The sequence below is a fragment of the Apostichopus japonicus genome, chromosome 1 (assembly GCF_037975245.1).
Source record: "Apostichopus japonicus isolate 1M-3 chromosome 1, ASM3797524v1, whole genome shotgun sequence".
In the NCBI taxonomy this organism is placed as follows: Eukaryota; Metazoa; Echinodermata; class Holothuroidea; order Aspidochirotida; family Stichopodidae; genus Apostichopus; species Apostichopus japonicus.
Genome location: NC_092561.1, coordinates 21,162,149 through 21,182,028, shown reverse-complemented (window position 1 = coordinate 21,182,028; position 19,880 = coordinate 21,162,149). Strand labels below are relative to the sequence as shown.

At 37.8% G+C, this 19,880-nt stretch overlaps 2 protein-coding genes across 3 annotated transcripts; both read right to left on the bottom strand.

Moving 5' to 3' along the window:
• Positions 1-499: 499 nt before the first annotated feature.
• Positions 500-18,016, bottom strand: LOC139971400 (BTB/POZ domain-containing protein 10-like). 2 transcript variants are annotated; one of them, XM_071977779.1, is made up of 10 exons: positions 17,858-18,016; positions 15,883-16,060; positions 11,499-11,843; positions 10,626-10,728; positions 9,851-9,971; positions 9,250-9,347; positions 8,207-8,306; positions 6,377-6,487; positions 6,061-6,114; positions 500-5,394 (listed from the first exon to the last, which is right to left on the bottom strand). In XM_071977779.1, exons 2-10 carry the CDS (start codon positions 15,984-15,986, stop codon positions 5,168-5,170), a joined length of 1,263 nt encoding a protein of 420 aa, XP_071833880.1. In that variant the 5' UTR covers positions 15,987-16,060; positions 17,858-18,016; the 3' UTR covers positions 500-5,167. The 2 variants fall into 2 exon arrangements, with proteins under 2 accessions (XP_071833880.1, XP_071833887.1); XM_071977786.1 differs by lacking the exon at positions 15,883-16,060 and having other exon boundaries at positions 17,858-18,013.
• LOC139971807 (uncharacterized) lies at positions 6,497-8,054 on the bottom strand. Its single transcript, XM_071978559.1, has 3 exons — positions 8,043-8,054; positions 6,961-7,720; positions 6,497-6,915 (listed from the first exon to the last, which is right to left on the bottom strand). The coding sequence occupies exons 1-3, from the start codon at positions 8,052-8,054 to the stop codon at positions 6,620-6,622; spliced, it is 1,068 nt and encodes a 355-aa protein (XP_071834660.1). The 3' UTR covers positions 6,497-6,619.
• Positions 18,017-19,880: the final 1,864 nt, after the last annotated feature.

Genomic DNA, 19,880 nt, shown 5'->3' with positions numbered 1-19,880 from the left:
TATATTGACATCACTACCAATGGCGGCCCTAGTGTTGTTGGGTGTCTTGGTCCATGTAAAAGCCACCATATGATATGGATCGACTTTATCAAAGTTCATAATAGCCCCTGCCCTCTCCACTTCCTTCACACACAAGGAGTTGCTGTTTACCCACAATTCAAAGGAAATTGAGGGTTTATTGGATTTATCCAGCCAATGGAGGCAGACATCAAGGTAAAATAAAGCTGATATAGACTAGCATATCATGGCATTGTACTTGAACACACAGCCAGCTCTTGCTAACCATTTCCTCCAAGGTACTAATTGCAACTTCTATGAAGTGCTCTAAGGTAAATGTTTCATCCATGAGGTACTCAAAGGTTACTGTATCATCAATGAGGGGCACTACTTTCTGAGAATGAAAACTAGCTTTTAGACATAAAACTCCTTTGGACAAACCTAAATACAAACTAATACTTCAATTATTTAAAAAGAAAACGAAACTAACCGTTAATATATATATGTTTTGAAAATCATCTTATTCATGTTTATTCATACTTTCATATCTCTCAATCTGTAAAATCTTACAAATCAATGCTTCATGCATGGCAAGGGTAAATTGAACAAATAATACAAAACATTGCAGTATAAAGCAGAAATTAGCAAAAGATAACAAACAAAGAATGTTATGGCAGAAATGACCATTTGTGTATCTACTGGAAACAACAGAACCTCACTGAAACAGTAAATGTCAGTATATATAAGACCACAGACCTAACCAGCACACAAAGGTGCAACCAAAGAACCTGGCAGTTTGACATTGGCCAGCAGACCATCCGGTGTCCGTCGATGGTGTGTTGGTCACCAGCTGACATTGTGGCGGTCACCAGCCCACTGTGTGGCGGTCACCAGCTGACAGTGTGGCGGTCACCTGCTGACAGTGTGGCGGTCACCGGTCACCAGATGTCGGTGTGACGGTCACCAGCTGATGGTGTGACGGTCACCAGTTGACAGTGTTGGTCACAGCCGACGGTATGAAGGTCACCAGCTGACTGTGTTGGTGACCAGCTGACAGTGTAGCGCTCACCAGCCCACAGTGTGATGGTCACCAGATGACGGTGTGGCGGTCACCAGCTCATGGTGTGGTGGTCACCAGATGGTGGTGTGACTGTCACCAGCTGACAGCGTGGCGGTCACCAGTCGATGGTGTGTTGGTCACCAGCTGACATTGTGGCGGTCACCAGCCCACTGTGTGGCGGTCACCAGCTGACAGTGTGGCGGTCACCAGCTGACAGTGTGGCAGTCACCGGTCACCAGATGACGGTGTGACGGTCACCAGCTGATGGTGTGACGGTCACCAGTTGACAGTGTTGGTCACAGCCGACGGTATGAAGGTCACCAGCTGACTGTGTTGGTGACCAGCTGACAGTGTAGCGCTCACCAGCCCACAGTGTGATGGTCACCAGATGACGGTGTGGCGGTCACCAGCTCATGGTGTGGTGGTCACCAGATGGTGGTGTGACAGTCACCAGCTGACAGCGTGGCGGTCACCAGCCCACGGTGTGGGGGTCACCAGATAGTGTGGCGGTCACCAGCTGACTGTGTGACGGCAGCAACTTGATGAGGGTGCCACGGCTGCCAACTGACTGTCGACAGTTGTCAACTGACAGTATGACAGTTACAATACACAAAGCATTTTTTACTCTCACTAACCAAATAGTTTTGAATTTAATTTCAGCATTATACAACCAAAAATATGGTCATATATAACTGACCTGTAAAATTGCTTCTGATAAATTGTTTTTCATTCATCTCCTTCCTTCCCCTCTAATTACTCCAATGTTATGTAACCACTTCTACCACCAATTATCCCTGGGATACAAATAAGGTCTTACAAGGAGTCCAGTTTCCAAATAGAGTACAGTCTATATGTCAACACACCCTTGGTAGTGGACCAAGCAGTAACATTTACAAAATGGAACAGAGAGAAATAGTACTGTGATGACTGATTTACATTTAAAATATAAAGCAATAAAATGAAATTAATTATAATATCGTAACGTCTTAATTAATTGCCAAACAATCACAATAAATGAAGAAAGATGTTTACTGTCTGCCCTCTTAATTACAATATGACAATTTATTATGCTAATCACCCATGGTGCTCTTTGTGATGTAAATAAACCTAAAAGTTCCCTGGATGGATACTGAGTATAATTGCAAGACTTGACTTCTAAATTACACACCTCTAACCTCTAAAATGGCAATGCACTGGTTTAACAGCAAGTCCTATGGTTGTATAACAGAGCTATATCTAGCCTGACTGTTCTTAACACATAACAGAAGGTACTATGTATTCAGGTCCTGTGGTTGTATAAACAGAGCTGTGTCTAGCCTGTCTCTCCTTAACACATTATGGATGGTACTATGTATTCACTTTAAATGAAAAGAAACTACTCGTCTAACCATACAACAGGGATAAATAAGGACATCTTGAGATCACTTGATAAAGTGCCACACTTTGAGATCACTTGACATCACTGGATATCACTTGATACAATGTCACACTAATGGTTCCTGTTTCAGTCAAAATGTTTGCTGTTGTAAGTAACCAACTTAATTTTGAATTTTTCCGTTTCTCGATCATTTTGTAGTCAAACGTCTGTGAGGTTTAATGTGGAACAAAAGCCAAACAACCTTTTTGCTCACTTTTTAAGGCAAAATTCTAAAAGATTTAAATATCAGATGAATATATGTGAAGTGTAAGGTAACAAGGCAACTGCTCTCAAAACTTAGCCTCTTAAGGGATAATATTTCTGAAACAAAACAGATATCTAACTAGTACACAGACAGCAAGACACATTGCCAAACAATGATGTCTTTCAATAATTAATACATACATGTTATGTAAGAATATGAAACAATCATGTGTGATATGAAATACATGCTTTTTTTTATCAATAAATGAAATATCTCTACACCTAAATATGTCATTAAAGCTGACTTTTCAACAAACAAAAATCGTAGTAAAATGTGTATAAAATAGGTGGTTTCAACTGAACTTACCTTTAATGTAATGTTCCCACCCGTTAAATGTGATGATTAAAAACGCTCTCTGTATCAGAAGACTTGGGCTTTATAAATACTCTATACAAGGATAGAATCATAGTGTTCAGCATATAACTCAAGCAGTAACTATCTCTGACTCATGCTGATGCAAGTCATTGTTGTAACAGGTTATGACTTGACTCAACTGTATTAAGTAAAGTAACTTGTTACAACTCTACAGAATGGTTAATATTTCACAGATAAATGTCACAGCAAGAAGAGCACCTTATATGTGATGACTTGATCCCAAATATAAGTCAAGATAAATATTAACCAGTGAAGTAAGCAGTCATTAACCCTCCCCCTATCCCCCACCCCCCCCCTCGAAATGATATATCATTGACATGACTCACTGAAATGTCAATTTTTTTATAATATTTCATAAGTCAATTTGATTGCAGCACAGATGTGTCCAAGCCAAATCTAATTTTGTCAAAATGCAAAATGCTGAACCAGATGCTCAAAACCCTCTTCGATGTTAACAGCACTTGAGGAAAGAACACAGATCCAGAAACAATTAACCCATTCAAAGATATTTAATTGCTTAAATGATGTATTCAAATAGGCGTAGGAGGCAGGGGGGCTGGGGGGAGGGCTACAGCCCCCCAACCAAACTTTTTTGTGAAAATTCAGGCAATATGCTGAGAATTTTTTGGGCACCTACTGAAAGAAGAATAATTTGCAATGTGTTTTTCAATGGTTAAACTTATATTATTATTATTATCACTATTATTGTAACAACTTCCCCAATAATGTTACCAATATGGAAGGGTTACACGGAAAATGATTGTATGTTATTGGCATGTGATGTAATAACCAATGATTGCCTATATCGTATGCACATTAACATGTTGTTTTGGTTATATTGGTTATATATTGGTTATATTGTTTTGGTTGTTTAGGTTATATTTTTCAGGCAAGTCGTTACAGCCCCCCAAATCTAATTAGGCTCCTACGCCTATGTATATTCACTTTTTCTAATCATCAATCACTTTCACGTTTACCAAGAGCCAATATGTCACACCTCTTGTAAGATGGTAAACCCCAGTTTTCAGGTCCTTTGTCACTCTTAAAACAAGTGCAAGGGAAGTAAAGAGCATTAATCCTTTAGGACTAATGATAAGAAGAGTAAGATTCAGCCAGCCTATACTCAAACCAAACACAGCAATTCAGCACCAGTATAATGACCCTAACATGAGATCAAGACCAAACAAACACCAGCACTACTACTGGGGAAACTTGTCTTAACACCAGAACTACACCAGCAGTTGTGACATAAACTGGTCTCACTTAAACCATTAGCACTGATGTGAGATGGTCTTAACACCAGAACTACACCAGCAGTAGTGACATAAACTAGTCTTAAAACCAGACTTAAACCAACAGCACTGATGTGAAATGGTCTTAACACCAGAACTACACCAGCAGTAGTGACATAAACTGGTCTTAACACCAGACTTACACCATCATCACTGATGTGAGATGGTTTTAATACCAGAAGTACACCAGCAGTCATGAAATAAACTGGTCTTAAAACCAGACTTACACCATCATCACTGATGTGAGATGGTCTAGACACCAGAGCTACACCAGCAGTAGTGACATAAACTGGTCTTAACACCAGAACTACACCAGCAGTAGTGACATAAACTGGCATTAATAGCAGATTTAAACCAGCAGTACTGAATGAATCTTATTTTAACCATTCACAATATCACTAATCACTCAAAAGACTGCAAGAATATCCAGAAAGTGTGGTGGTCCTTACAAAAAACATTATCAATATGCTCAGCAATTGTTAAGTTGTTAATTTTTTTTTCCATTTAAAGATAAGAAAAAATACCAAGAGCTAGCTGCCTTATCACCTGAACATGTTCTTACCCGATCATCATCAGATATACAACATCATGCAGGCGTGATGACATCATTGAGACCGATCCCATAATGCATTGTTCATTCACTAAACAAACAAACACTGGTAATACCACACTCTGTATAGTAAGTCCTCTGAGTACTGTAAAGGCCACTGATTGGCTGGAGGCATATCTCTTCAATCTTACAGCTCTGGAAGAAGCAGCTTTCAGTTAGGATCTTCGTCTCCATAATTCAGCTCTTGCGGTTGCTGCATGAGGGCTATCCCTTCAGGCTGAGGGTTATTATCCGGGTTGACAGGGGGGTCGGAGGAGACAGATGCCAAGTTTGGGATGGAGCGGCTTCTGACGCACTGGAAATCAACATGTCTGCTCTTATTCTCCTCCTTCTCCCATGAGAGACGGATGAAAGGTCTCTGGACGTAGTTATAGATAACTGTTTAGAAACAAGGAGGAATATACTTTCTCAAATCATGTACATTTTCTTGGTGAGACTAGGCCTGTTGCTATCCTATTATGGTACGTCCATGGCAGATGTACTTAGACCTAGTCTAATTTGCATTTAAGGATCAAGGCTGAAGTTGTTTAGGATATAACTAACAGGGCTAACTGTCATCTAGTTGCATTTTTTAAGGCAAAAATAAATTCTTTTGTGGCATTGGTATAGATAATTATAATAATCTTCTTGTGCCATCCAAGCACCAAACTTGCCACCAGTAACTTAAAGTTAATATCCTGATTCAAATATTTGATGGGAAGGAACACAAAAAGCACACAATCACATACATTCTGTGCTAGAAACAGAACATCTAGAACATCTGTGGTGACCGAAACCCTTGACAGTTTCCATCAGAACTGACAGACTAATTGTACTTATTTAGATGACCCATTCTGTCCAGTGAGCAGCAAGTGATGTTTTTGTCTTCTATATTCCTTTTAATGTTGATGAAACATCATATCCATTTCTATGATGTATTGAGAGCTAAGGACAGTACTGTGCAGTAATGACAATTAAGATTCAAATATGTCATTGTTTTCTGTCAACAACTCTTCATGTTACAATCAGTTAATTTTCATTACGAATAGTCATTGTGTGACCTACCCTCAGGTTTATTTCCTGGTCTGAGTTTAACTTTTTCCTTATACGTTGGATAACCTGCGAAGATGCACAAAAAATGAATTTGAGACAACAACAACAAAAAACAAATACAATAAAATACCAGATTGAGTAAAGAGAAGATAATATCAAGATAAAATACAAAGTTAACATAAAAGATTGCGAATACAAAGGAGAAAGAATAGAAGCGATTCATAGGATAGTTGGTAAAACCGCACAGCTAGAATGCTATGGGTGCCTTGGAGTTCCAACCCTGATAAACATCCCCAAGATGGCAGAATTAAAGGATTATTAAAACTACCTTCGATGCCAAGTCTGATCTTCTTCAAGCCTCTTTCTGTCAGTACTGATTTGGCCACTTCTCGATTTTCGATGTATCGGAAGAATCGATAGAGGAGGGTGCAGTATAACACTGAAATAGAACACAAATGTGAGACCTGGATAACAAACACTCTTAAAGAAATAAAACACAAATGTGAGACCTGGATAACAAACAGTCTTAAAGAAATAGAACACAAATGTGAGACCTGGATAACAAACAATCTTAAAGAATAGAACACAAATGTGAGACCTGGATAACAAACACTCTTAAAGAAATATAACACAAATGTGAGACCTGGATAACAAACACTCTTAAAGAAATAGAACACAAATGTGAGACCTGGATAACAAACACTCTTAAAGAAATAGAACACAAATGTGAGACCTGGATAACAAACAGTCTTAAAGAATAGAACACAAATGTGAGACCTGGATAACAAACACCAGTAAAGAAATAGAACACAAATGTGAGACCTGGATAACAAACAGTCTTAAAGAAATAGAACACAAATGTGAGACCTGGATAACAAACACCAGTAAAGAAATAGAACACAAATGTGAGACCTGGATAACAAACACTCTTAAAGAAATAGAACACAAATGTGAGACCTGGATAACAAACACTCTTAAAGAAATAGAACACAAATGTGAGACCTGGATAACAAACAGTCTTAAAGAAATAGAACACAAATGTGAGACCTGGATAACAAACACTCTTAAAGAAATAGAGCACAAATGTGAGACCTGGATAACAAACAGTCTTAAAGAAATAGAACACAAATGTGAGACCTGGATAACAAACAGTCTTAAAGAAATAGAACACAAATGTGAGACCTGGATAACAAACAGTCTTAAAGAAATAGAACACAAATGTGAGACCTGGATTACAAACAGTCTTAAAGAAATAGAACACAAATGTGAGACCTGGATAACAAACAGTCTTAAAGAAATAGACCACATATGTGAGACCTGGATAACAAACAGTCTTAAAGAAATAGAGCACATATGTGAGACCTGGATAACAAACAGTCTTAAAGAAATAGAACACAAATGTGAGACCTGGATAACAAACAGTCTTAAAGAAATAGACCACATATGTGAGACCTGGATAACAAACACCATTAAAGAAATAGAGCACATATGTGAGACCTGGATTACAAACAGTCTTAAAGAAATAGAACACAAATGTGAGACCTGGATAACAAACAGTCTTAAAGAAATAGAACACATATGTGAGACCTGGATATAAACAAACACCCTTGAAGAATTGGTTCCAATACCAAGAAATTACTCTTGTTGCCTCAAGGTATTTTGGTAAATAAAACTATCCAGTCCAAACAGGTGCCCCTGGTTTAAAGCAAGGCCCTTTCATAGATGCTCACCCTGTTACATAAATTTACCTTTATTGTCCTTGACTACAGAACACTAATGGCAGTATAGATAACACAAGCCACAGGTCATTCTGGCTGTACTAGTTAACACACAAACAGTTTTCTTATGATAGTACTGATGTGTACAAGTGAACTGGTATTACTTACAGGAAAATTCTGTAATCATAGTTTCACTAGTAACTAAGTTTCTTGTACCCTACACCCACCCTTTCCATCCATAATATATACTCATTCTTTTAATGTAGCTGCTAATACCCCTGAAACCATATTACAAGGATGCCTATGAAAACCTGTAAACTAATAGAAGATAGATAAGCCTGATGTAATTAAACACTCTGCCAGTGGTTTTCTAGGGAATATAAATGTAATACATGGAAGGGGTAGCAGGTAAGGGGCAAGATGACCGAATGAATTATTACCTTGAGCATTCTCTTCTCCAGCAGCAGGTGGGTACTCTTCATCCCATTCGACTACATCCTCCTCCAATAATATCACAATGTGACACTCACGCTCGCCTCTCTGTGATATAAAAGAATAAATAATGTCAGGTACATTAAAATTAATAAGTTATTAATTACCTGGTCCAGGATGTATAGAACCCATTGTATTCTGGAGAATATTATTATCAGAATTGACAACACTGGACACAGATCATTCACGATCTGAAGATACCCTTTCTCCCTCGTTTTTATCGTCTCAAAAATAGCTAACGTTTTATTAAATACATGAGCCCCAAAATATGGAATTAACTGCCGGATAACATTAAAATAAAACCAGTCTTATCTCATTTAAATGTCATCTAAAACGTTATCTAATTTCAAAGCATTAAACCGACGACTAATTTTTTATAAATTTGATACTTGCCTTTGTATTAAACTTTATGTATCTGCATAATTAAGTGTAATTGTCTATTGTTGATGTTTCCTTTTGTCTGTTTCCCCTACATCTGTCTTTTGTTCCTAGGGGACCTTACATAAGCTAGTTATAGCTCCTTTGGATTCCCCTCAACCTATTTTATCATTTACATTCATCATTTCTTTAGAGTTTCAAGCTGATTAAAGGTACACTTTATCCCACATTTCTGTAGAAATATTCATACTTATTATGTGAAGCGACGATGGTTGAAATAAAGTTTTTTCAAATCAAATCAAATCAGATTCTTGGGCCTATTACACAGTCATCAAGCGTCCTCTGAGATTCCTAAAACTAAAACAGCTAACTACCTTTTATTATAAAGCATTACACTGTTCAATGGAATACATTATCACATTGGAACAAGATACTTGAAACTCACGCCAATTTTGTCTCTCTTTTTATCTGTGTATTTTTAGTTTAAGTGTGGATAGGTTATGTATTGGAATTTCACACAGAAGTGGTTCTATTTTGGGAGTCCAAATAAAAGAAAAAAATGAAAATTTAAATTAATTCCCCAGGCTACACATTATCTACAATTGTAACTCACCCTAGCACATGAAACCATTTCGGGAAGGATTAAGGCGTCCAGGAACTTCTCAAATTCTTCCCTGGCACCATCGTTGGATATTTCATGAAGAAAACTCCCTGAAATGAAGGATCAAAAAGAAATGAAGGATCAAAAAGAAATGAACAATCAAAACAAAATGAAGGATCAATATTACCTCTGTACCTATATTTCCTTTGTACCAATAGTACCAGTTTACCATTTCACTTAGAATTCTCACCCTTTCCTATTGACGATTATGCTGTGTTCTCAAGGACATACTTGAAAGGCTTGTCGGGAACATAAATACTAAATTTGGCCAATTCTTCTAGTTCCTTGTGCATAGAGCTGTGCTCCACATACAAGCTTCGATTGGGAATCAATATTTTTATCAATATCATTGCATAACTCTACTTGAAGAGATATTGGTACTAAAATGTTAAAGGGCAAAGGTCAACTCCACCTGACCTTCACAGAAACATGGAGCAAGTCTAATTTCATCACTTCACAGCTACAGTTTGAATGACACTTGTTGAGAACGCTGAAGAAGAAGAACACTTTATCAACTAACAGGCAGACTACATTTCAGGTGTTTGAAACTTACTGAGGTTTTGACATCTTATGGATCTATCGTTGAATGGTATCAGTAGATAATCACAGGCTTCTCGGAGGTCGGAAACTTCCAAACTGGGTGGACAACGGATGATACCCTGCTTGTAGAACTCCTGTCAATTATAAAACATCATTTTGAGGCATCAAACACATAGTAAAATGAAAATAAGTTCACACATCAGCTACCAACATACAATGTCACTCAGATGTAGGTGTAATTATTATACTTACTGATCAACAGTACCACTGGCTCCATGTTTATCATCACTGAACTGAAGATTCTGATTAAAATTATTCCATGGCAAATTAATTACACATTTTATGCCAACAAGATGTCTCAAAGAAGTGAAACGTGCTCAGGACGGTGGCTTCGAAATCCGTCTTTTTCTATCCCTTCTAAGTTTATTTGAGCTTCTAGAACATTTGGGTGCTATACTGGTAAAGTACAATCCCCATATAAGTGACCACAGTAACTTCTCCCACCTTTTCAGGGTTGTTCAATGCCAAATTACAGTAATACCCTCTGAGAAACATGATCACTTATTCATCTGTATGTCATCAATATGACAGACTTGTCTGAAACGTGTCTTTTAGTATATATGTTAAATATTATTATTTTTTTTTTTTAGCTTTTGAAGATCCTGCTAGGATCGAAACGTCAGGCCAACTTACTTTTACACATTCTCTTACACAGGCCCTCTAGTGGATAAGCAGTTTGCTAACAGTTTTATTTTATTTTGATATTAAATATTAATATAGCGACTTACCAGAACAGCTGAGAATATTTCTGATGTCACCCCCTCTGCTAGCGGGTATTCTCCTTTCTCGTTGGGTTTCGTCATCGATGATTCTACTCCGTTGGTGAACATTCTGACGACAAAATATGGAAGCAAAATGAATAAGATATCTGCTTCACAGAGAAGCCAGGTCAATACACTTTGAAAAGTACAAGGAAACAATGTAAATATTTATTATTTTTTATAATATTATTTACCAGTAGTAAATAAACTGTAATAATGCTATCATTTATGTGATCTAGTATCACACATAAATAAACTGTACGTACACTCTAACTGGGGCATGCTAAAACAGCACTTAACGTTATATACATTTGGAGAATGATACTTTTTGATGACAAACAAATTGTATGCATGCTCTCATTGGAGCATGGTAATTATACCTATCAATTTGAACCATGTTACTTACTTCTGGTCTGAGAATTCACTACCTGGTGCAAACACTACTAATATGCCAGTTACAGTACAAAGAGTCCAGAGGAAAATGAAGGAATAAATATGAAGATGTTACATGTGTAAAAAATGAAAAAAAACATCATCGTTGCATGTCTATGTCACATGCAAGTCACATCATTAAACTATTAACAGGTCAAATTAATCCAGAATCTGATAGCAAAATGCTAGATCTATGCAAAATGGGCATGGCTACAGACATGCAAAGATGTTGTTTTTTCATTTTCTACATAGGTAACATAGTAGGCTATTTTACTGTACAAGAGACAACAAGCTTTCAAAACTGCAATGTACACAATAGTTTTATCCTAAATTATTTCCTGTTACGATGTAGTGATCAGAACTGGTAATTTCAAAATTATTTGGTAGGTGGATAATATTAAATCTCACCTTCCCAGCATAGTGTTTGGGTGTTGAGTGAACAGATTTGGGTCGACTATGAAACGAGTGTTATCTACGATTAAAGTGACCCTGTCTGGTAGTTTGCCCCGCATGTTGCGGCTCCTCCAACCTCCGCCCAACGGCTGCGATGCTGCCTCTACATCCTCCAGGGTGAGTCTTCTGTTTCTGACTGGAATACCAGAAGATGAAGATGGAGCGCTATGAGGTCTCACCAAAGACGTGGACTGAGGACCCTCACCGACTCCGGACGGATTCTTCAAGCAAGAATGTGTGGGAGAATTGCTTACGTCGTCACTCATGGCAGAACAAACCTTCACAGTAGGCTGTGAATTCCTGATGGGTGGAGGGGGGAAAAAAAGATGAATATATTTAACTAAACATTTAAGTATGCAAAAATCTTCAAAGATTTGAAAAAGAAACAAGGGCTTTGAAATTAAATTTTTTCTCACATAAACATTTTTTGGTTTTGGAGTATTCCACTAATTAATCTAGATACTGTAATTAAAACTTGCCCGGTGGCTGCACATATTCATTATACCCTAGTGGTGTTAAAGTGTGCATCCTATGGCTAAATTCTTGTTTTATTCAATTCCGACAGAATGTTGCCTACAATGAGATGGACAGTAACGAAACCACATACCATTTCACACTCCTGAATATAAAACTCTGCTACTGCACTGTACTAGACAGTACTGAATTTAACTGTACTGTCACTGTAAATCTCAAACATTTGAAGCTCAAACAAATATAGAAAGCTTAGCAAAGTTGGTAACATCATATTTTCATTGGAATTTTTGGGTTGAGACTGCTCGATTCTTTCTATTTACCTGTAACCCTAGTTTTTGTTTCACATGTATGTGTGCATACTTCATGAAAACTAACAAATCCCTAAAGTTTGAAATGAATCATGGTCTTTAACTATTAACTGCACTTTAACAAAACCGAGGAAGTTTTCTCAGTTAAGTTGCATTGGTAATGCAACTCACCCTGCTGTTGCCAGATACAAACTTTAAAGTTTGAAATTATTCCAAAAGAAAGGTTTTCCAAACAGAAAATGCTACCTGCATATGGATTTCACACACAGTTCAGAGTAGTATTGAAGCAGTATATATACTACAATATCACAGAGCTTAAAACCTAAATGTACTGTACGACACTTCAGTTCTCCCTCAGAACAATATCGTAAGAGAGGATCATTGGAAGCATATCGAAACATCACTTCATGGTACCAGAACTCAATGAAAGCTTTCTTGTTCAGTTTTACGTCACCATAAAAAACTTTGTAAAAACAGGTCGTCAAACAAGGTAGTTTTAAATATTCAAATCTTTATTCTCATTTTAATGCTGTGCACATACTGTATTGTATGATGATACAGTTCAGTATATAGCGAACTAAATAATCAATCTAATCCAAAACAGTCAGTTACAGTCAATCACAGCCAGCATATAACTAGGTGCTTAAGTTCCAATAATATCGAGTAAGAGTTAATTCATTACTTAGTGAAATAAATATTAGATACATATATACTGCACTAGACTACAACACTGGTCATGACACACATGGCTCTAGTTTGAACTTTAAAGCAATGTATCTGAGTATCTGTGATACTGTGCAAGAAGTTCCTGTATGTACAGTGTATGTACTGTAAAATAGGCCTACTGCAGTTAGGTTTCAAAACAGATGATCTAATTGCATACAGTATGTGGTGTACAGTAGACAAATGTCCACATAGCTTGTTGCAATCAAACACCAGAGGGAAACAAGAGGTAATAATGTGATTGTTCAGAGGTTTATAATTAAATTACAGTGGGACATTTTAATCTAAGACGTCAGCTACAAATTAAAATTCAATTTATACAGTAGATGTCATATCGAGATTTTGATGGTCAAAGTTTTGACAGGCTGTAACTACTAGATGCAAATAATACCAAACATACTAACTTCTCCCTCTAAATAGGAATGCTAATTGACCTATGAGCAATCTGTGTAACAGTGTATTAAACATACAGAAAAGTCTGTAAGAGGTACATCATGCAACAGCAACATTGATCACAATTGTCACAACATTGAATACTCACCATTAACAATTTCCATGAAGCACAAATAGTGCTGAAAATATTGACACAGTGCAATGAATACTCATCAGACTGTGAGTACTGAATATATGTGTATGATGCAAGTGAGTGCAGCTCATCATACACAGTGCATGCAAATTCAATGAGTACTCAGCATACATAGAAGAGTGAGTATCCATCATGTATCTACACCTTAAGTACAGTGAATACTCACCATACATAGAATAATGAGTATCCATCATGTAAGCAGTGAGTACTTACCATATAGAATAGTGAGTATCCATCATGTAAGCAGTGAGTACTCACCATACATAGAATAGTGAGTATCCATCATGTATCTACACCTAAAGTACAGTGAGTACTCACCATACATAGCATAGTGAGTGTCCATCATGTATCTACATCTAAAGTACAGTGAGTACTCACCATACATAGAATAGTAGTATCCATCATGTATCTACATCTAAAGTACAGTGAGTACTCACCATACATAGAATAGTGAGTATCCATCATGTATCTACACCTGAAGTACAATGAGTACTCAGCATACATATAATAGTGAGTATCCATCATGTATCTACACCTAAAGTACAGTGAGTACTTACCATACATAGAATAGTGAGTATCCATCATGTATCTACACCTAAAGTACAGTGAATACTCACCATACATAGAATAGTAGTATCCATCATGTATCTACACCTAAAGTACAGTGAGTACTCACCATACATAGAATAGTGAGTATCCATAGTGTATATAGATCTACACCTAATGTACAGTGAGTACTCACCATACATAGAATAGTAGTATCCATCATGTATCTACATCTAAAGTACAGTGAGTACTCACCATACATAGAATAGTGAGTATCCATCATGTATCTTCACCTAATGTACAGTGAGTACTCACCATACATAGAATAGTGAGTATCAATCATGTATCTACACCTAAAGTACAGTGAGTACTCACCATACATAGAATAGTGAGTATCCATCATGTATCTACACCTAAAGTACAGTGAGTACTCAGCAGTACAACATTTATCAAGTCACCACTCAATGAGAACTTACCATGCAGTACAGTGATACAGTATCAATGTATACTCACTTTTCATGCAGTGAAGTTTGCTAAGTACTAATCATATGTACCATACAAGTACTAGTGCTAAATGACTACATACAATGAAATGAGTGCTCTGTAAAGTGCACTAGTGTAACGAAAGTGGTGAACACTGCAAAACTCTCATTTGTGTGACTTTGTGGCCAAAATGAGACAAATTTAAAGGGTGTGAAGACTCAAAAAGGAATGTCTAATGCTGGTAATCAAACCTAGTTTAGAGTGAGGTGTAACAGAAGTGTTAGACACCACCATCGATCCCAGAAAATACACACACAGCTTGCTACGGTCGGTAATTAGACACTAGTGTACAGTCAGTACATACAGCTGCGGTCAATACCCACAGCACAGTGTACAAACAATACAGCTATGGACATCTCAAGTCCAGGTAAAGATAACAAGGAACAGGTTTCATTACTGTCTGCATTTTGTAGCAACATGAACAAAACGTCACTTGCAAGCAACAAAAAGTTAACTTTTTCAGATGGCCGCACGCAGTTTGGGGCGTGTCTTCAATGCCTTTAAACAAAACTGTTTGCCACCATCTTAGAAAGAATGGTGATAGGGATTCTAAGTTCCTAATGATTTTGCTTGGATCTTCTGCCATGTTCCACGTTTCTCATCAAATTTTGGAATTAGTTTTGTATGAATCTATCCCATTCATTACCTAAGAACCAAATTGTTGGTTCTCAAATTATGTTTAAGAAAGTATTCTTGAAGACTAAATCACTGATGTGATTGATACTCTATGTACTGCCAATTCATATTGCATGCTTGACTAAGCTTTAGTAAACACCAAGTTTTTTCAATCCTGCTACATGTTAATGAGTCTTCACAAATCGTACATGGTTTCTACATTGTAATGTACAGTAGCCTACAGTTGATGTGACACAGCTAAGGTAACATGTTGCTAATGAGAAAACTCATTAACAACAATGTTACACAAATCATTTATAGTTTCCACATTGTAATGAACAGTAGCCTACAGTGTATGTGACACAGCTAAAGTAACATGTTAGTCTTCAGTCTTCACAAATAATATAGTTTCCACATGTATAGTAGCCTACAATGTATGTGACAGAGCTTAAGTAACATTGTGTTCCTATTTTACTCAATGCTGTCCTTCTTTTCTCCTGCTTTTTCCTTTTTCCTTTAATTGCAATCTACTATGAAACACTACCTTCTCACGGCTGATCTCCTTGTTTTGGGCTCAGTCTCTTGTCCTGAGCTGCTTTTGGTGGGAGTAGAATGACGTCGAAGGCACGATCGGTTGTCCGCTGCCATGCACAAAGACGTACCGACACATTTGATCCAATCACATGTGAATCAAGTCTTGTAAGGTGAGAGATTCTACAACACTAGAAAACACAACGAACAGAGCGTGCAAAACAGGAGAAGGATAAACAGAAACATGCTAGAAAAGAAATATGATGTTACAGTGAAAAAGGAGTGATATCAATAATGAAGGAAGACAACAATCAACTTGCATACATGTATACTGTCTAGAGCAGTGATCCACAAACTTTAATGCTACTGATCTAAGAGCTTCCATGAAAACTGAGTTAGAACTCAGACTCCCATCCCTCAGGATTGATGTTCAGACTACCAGAGTGGGGACTGATAGTTGTTCACCAGGAAGGTCTAAAAGGATGTTAAAATTTTCCTACATCTAGAAAAGTCCTGCAACCCATCAACATGTTTTTGTGGGTCCATGTTGGCTCATGCCCCAAAGTTTGTCGATCAATGCTCCAGAGTTTACATCACATCATGAGACAACAGTCGGAAGCTGAGACTTATGTGTATACACCAAATGGATACACAACCTGTATCAACTACTGCCTGTGTTCATAATGTCTAGTTTTGTGCTCATGTAGAAGAGAAATGCTTATATACTACCTGCAAGTACATGCAATGTTCATGAGTACAATGTTATACAAGGTGGTACGCAGGGCCCGGTGCAACATGAACTGTCAGAAAAAAGCTCACAGAGCCACTTATCACTCCTTTATCGACAATGCTTGGTTATATACCCAAAATGATTGCCCTTCCAGATTGATGGAACACTCCTTACAGTAAAATGCCAGTATTTTGCAATTATTTCAGGTACTTTAAAGTGTTACATTAATGTACATGTATGATCCCAATCCTTTCCCCCTTCTCTCCACCTCATCACTGGGAATAATATTTCTGGTATTGCATCGACTAATGCTATACAAAATGGACAAATCGCTACACGAGTGGAAATATGTATTTAACAGATTATGCACAGTGAAGCACACTGTTTTCAGTAATTTATGTGAAATAAAATTCATAAACCTGTAAACTGCTACAAAAAATATATAAACACTTCATTAATTTACTGCATCATTATTAGTTCAACATGATACATGGTAATAATACCATTTCAAACAGGTGAGGTACTCCAGTTCAGTTGCACTGATGTTTGTGCTTCATCATCAAGTTTCAAGTTAACCTATTTTTTAAACATGCTGTATTTTCTAGAACAGAGGCCTACATTCAAAATTTGGGGGAAACTAGGTATAATGAAACCTTACTTGAGTAAATCATCCAACAGGTCTGCAAGAATGTTTTTTATGCCAGCGAGTGCCTTCACATGAATATGTATCACTGAATGTGTGTGCTGAATTTGCTTCTTCCTTCGTTCTCACTTGATTGGACATTAACTTAAAAGTTTGAAGACTGCAGATTGATACAATGATAGTAATACTGTAGTCTATACTAACTTAACTACTACGGTACAGAAAGTGTTGTGTTTAAACTGTAAATGTAATATAGCCTAGCCTAGGCTTCAGTTAGGCCTAGGCCTAGGTTTGTGTCATAACATAATTAGTTTAGTGTATTTCCTAAAGTCTAGATTTCAGTGTCGTGATTGACTTCACGTAACAATCGATCACGTATGATACACAGGCTAGAATCGAGCCTAGCCTTCCGCAGACGATGCTAGGCCTATGTCTACAAAAGCTAGGCTACCGTTACGGCGTTAGGCTACTGCGAGTTATGTTAACTGTAGTGGTCAATGGTAGTTTCTCTTCTACTCAGTCTTACTGATCGCGTAACCAACTCGTTTTGCGAACAGTGAGTCAATTTATGGAGGCTTGCATATAATAACTGGAATTTAACCGTACGGTACTTACCTTGCTCTGTTTCATTAACAAGCGGATATCGTAACACTAACGCACTTACAAATGTCTAAATATTTTGGCTTTGGAGGTAATTGATGATGTCATCGACATGGTAAGGTTCTGCCATTTTTAGCATTTTGGATAGGGTTATGGGTGGTCACCTCATGTAAGTGAATTCTAAGTAAAAACCGGTGTGAAGTTAGATACTTATTCCCCGTTCCTCGTTCGATATTCGCGAATGAGTAACTGCTTCCGATTCAGTTACGTATTCGACAATGGTATCGACGTAACACCTCTGGCAAGGCAAAAGCTTTCTTACAAGATGATCAACATTTGGTCGTGGTAAGAGGTTCATCTATGGGTCATATACTCTAGTGAATATTTAGAAGAATACCATAATGCATCTTTTCCGGTCCGAATATTTCTTGACCAACTAAAATGACCAGTACTTCATCAGTTTCTAAATTAATGTAACGGGACCTGAAAAAAGCACTCTAGGCCCTAATCAAGACTAGCACGCCTTGGACCACCTAACCAATGGGTCATAGGAATTCTTAACACATTGTAGAAGGATACCATAATGCGTCTTGACCGGTCCAAAGCGTGCTTGACCAATTAAAATGACAACTAAATCAACAATTTTTTAAATAAATGTTACAGGAACTGAAATAAAAACAATTTGGGCCCTAATCAAAACCAGCACGCCTTGGACCACCCAACCAATGGGTCGTATGAACTCTTAAGTCATTGTAGAAGGGTACCATAATGCGTCTTGCCCGGTCCAAAGCGTACTTGACCAATTTAAATGACCATTAAATCATTACTTTTACAATGAGTGAAAAGGGACCACGAAAAAGCTTTGGGCCCTAATCCATGCAGCACGCCTTGGATCACCAAACCGATCGTTAACATGAACTCTAAGGACATTTTAGAAGGGTACCATAATGCGTCTTGCCCGGTCCAAAGCGTGCTTGATCAATTTAAATGACCACTAAATAATTACTTCTTTATTGAGTGAAACGGGACCACAAAAATAGCTTTGGGCCCTAATCCATGCAGCACGCCTTGGACCACCAAACCGATGGTTAACATGAACTCTAGGGACATTGTAGAAGGGTACCATAATGCGTCTTGCCCGGTCCAAAGCGTGCTTGACCAATTTAAATGACCATTAAGTCATTACTTTTTTAATGAGTGAAAAGGGACCACGAAAAAGCTTTGGGCCCTAATCCATGCAGCACGCCTTGGATCACCAAACCGATGGTTAACATGAACTCTAAGGACATTGTAGAAGGGTACCATAATGCGTCTTGCCCGGTTCAAAGCGTGCTTGACCAATTTAAATGACCATTAAGTCATTACTTTTTTAATGAGTGAAAAGGGACCACGAAAAAGCTTTGGGCCCTAATCCATGCAGCACGCCTTGGATCACCAAACCGATGGTTAACATGAACTCTAAGGACATTGTAGAAGGGTACCATAATGCGTCTTGCCCGGTCCAAAGCGTGCTTGACCAATTTAAATGACCACTAAATAATTACTTCTTTATTGAGTGAAACGGGACCACGAAAAAGCTTTGGGCCCTAATCCATGCAGCACGCATTGGATCACCAAACCGATGGTTAACATGAACTCTAAGGACATTGTAGAAGGGTACCATAATGCGTCTTGCCCGGTCCAAAGCGTGCTTGACCAATTTAAATGACCACTAAATAATTACTTCTTTATTGAGTGAAACGGGACCACAAAAATAGCTTTGGGCCCTAATCCATGCAGCACGCCTTGGATCACCAAACCGATGGTTAACATGAACTCTAGGGACATTGTAGAAGGGTACCATAATGCGTCTTGCCCGGTCCAAAGCGTGCTTGACCAATTTAAATGACCATTAAGTCATTACTTTTTTAATTAGTGAAAAGGGACCACGAAAAAGCTTTGGGCCCTAATCCATTGCAGCACGCCTTGGATCACCAAACCGATGGTTAACATGAACTCTAAGGACATTGTAGAAGAGTACCACAATACGTCTTGCCCG

Bases quoted from the DNA above. Each gene is read 5' to 3' on its own strand.
- LOC139971807 (XM_071978559.1), bottom strand. The intron at 6,916-6,960 runs GTCTCACATTTG...TTTGTTATCCAG, and splicing joins TAAGAGTGTTTGTTATCCAG to GTCTCACATTTGTGTTCTAT.
- LOC139971400 (XM_071977779.1), bottom strand. From the start codon at position 15,986: ATGGCAGCGGACAACCGATCGTGCCTTCGACGTCATTCTACTCCCACC. The intron at 11,844-15,882 runs GTAGTGTTTCAT...TCCACCCATCAG, and splicing joins AGGAGATCAGCCGTGAGAAG to GAATTCACAGCCTACTGTGA. The intron at 6,115-6,376 runs GTAGTTTTAATA...GCATCTTCGCAG, and splicing joins GATCAGACTTGGCATCGAAG to GTTATCCAACGTATAAGGAA.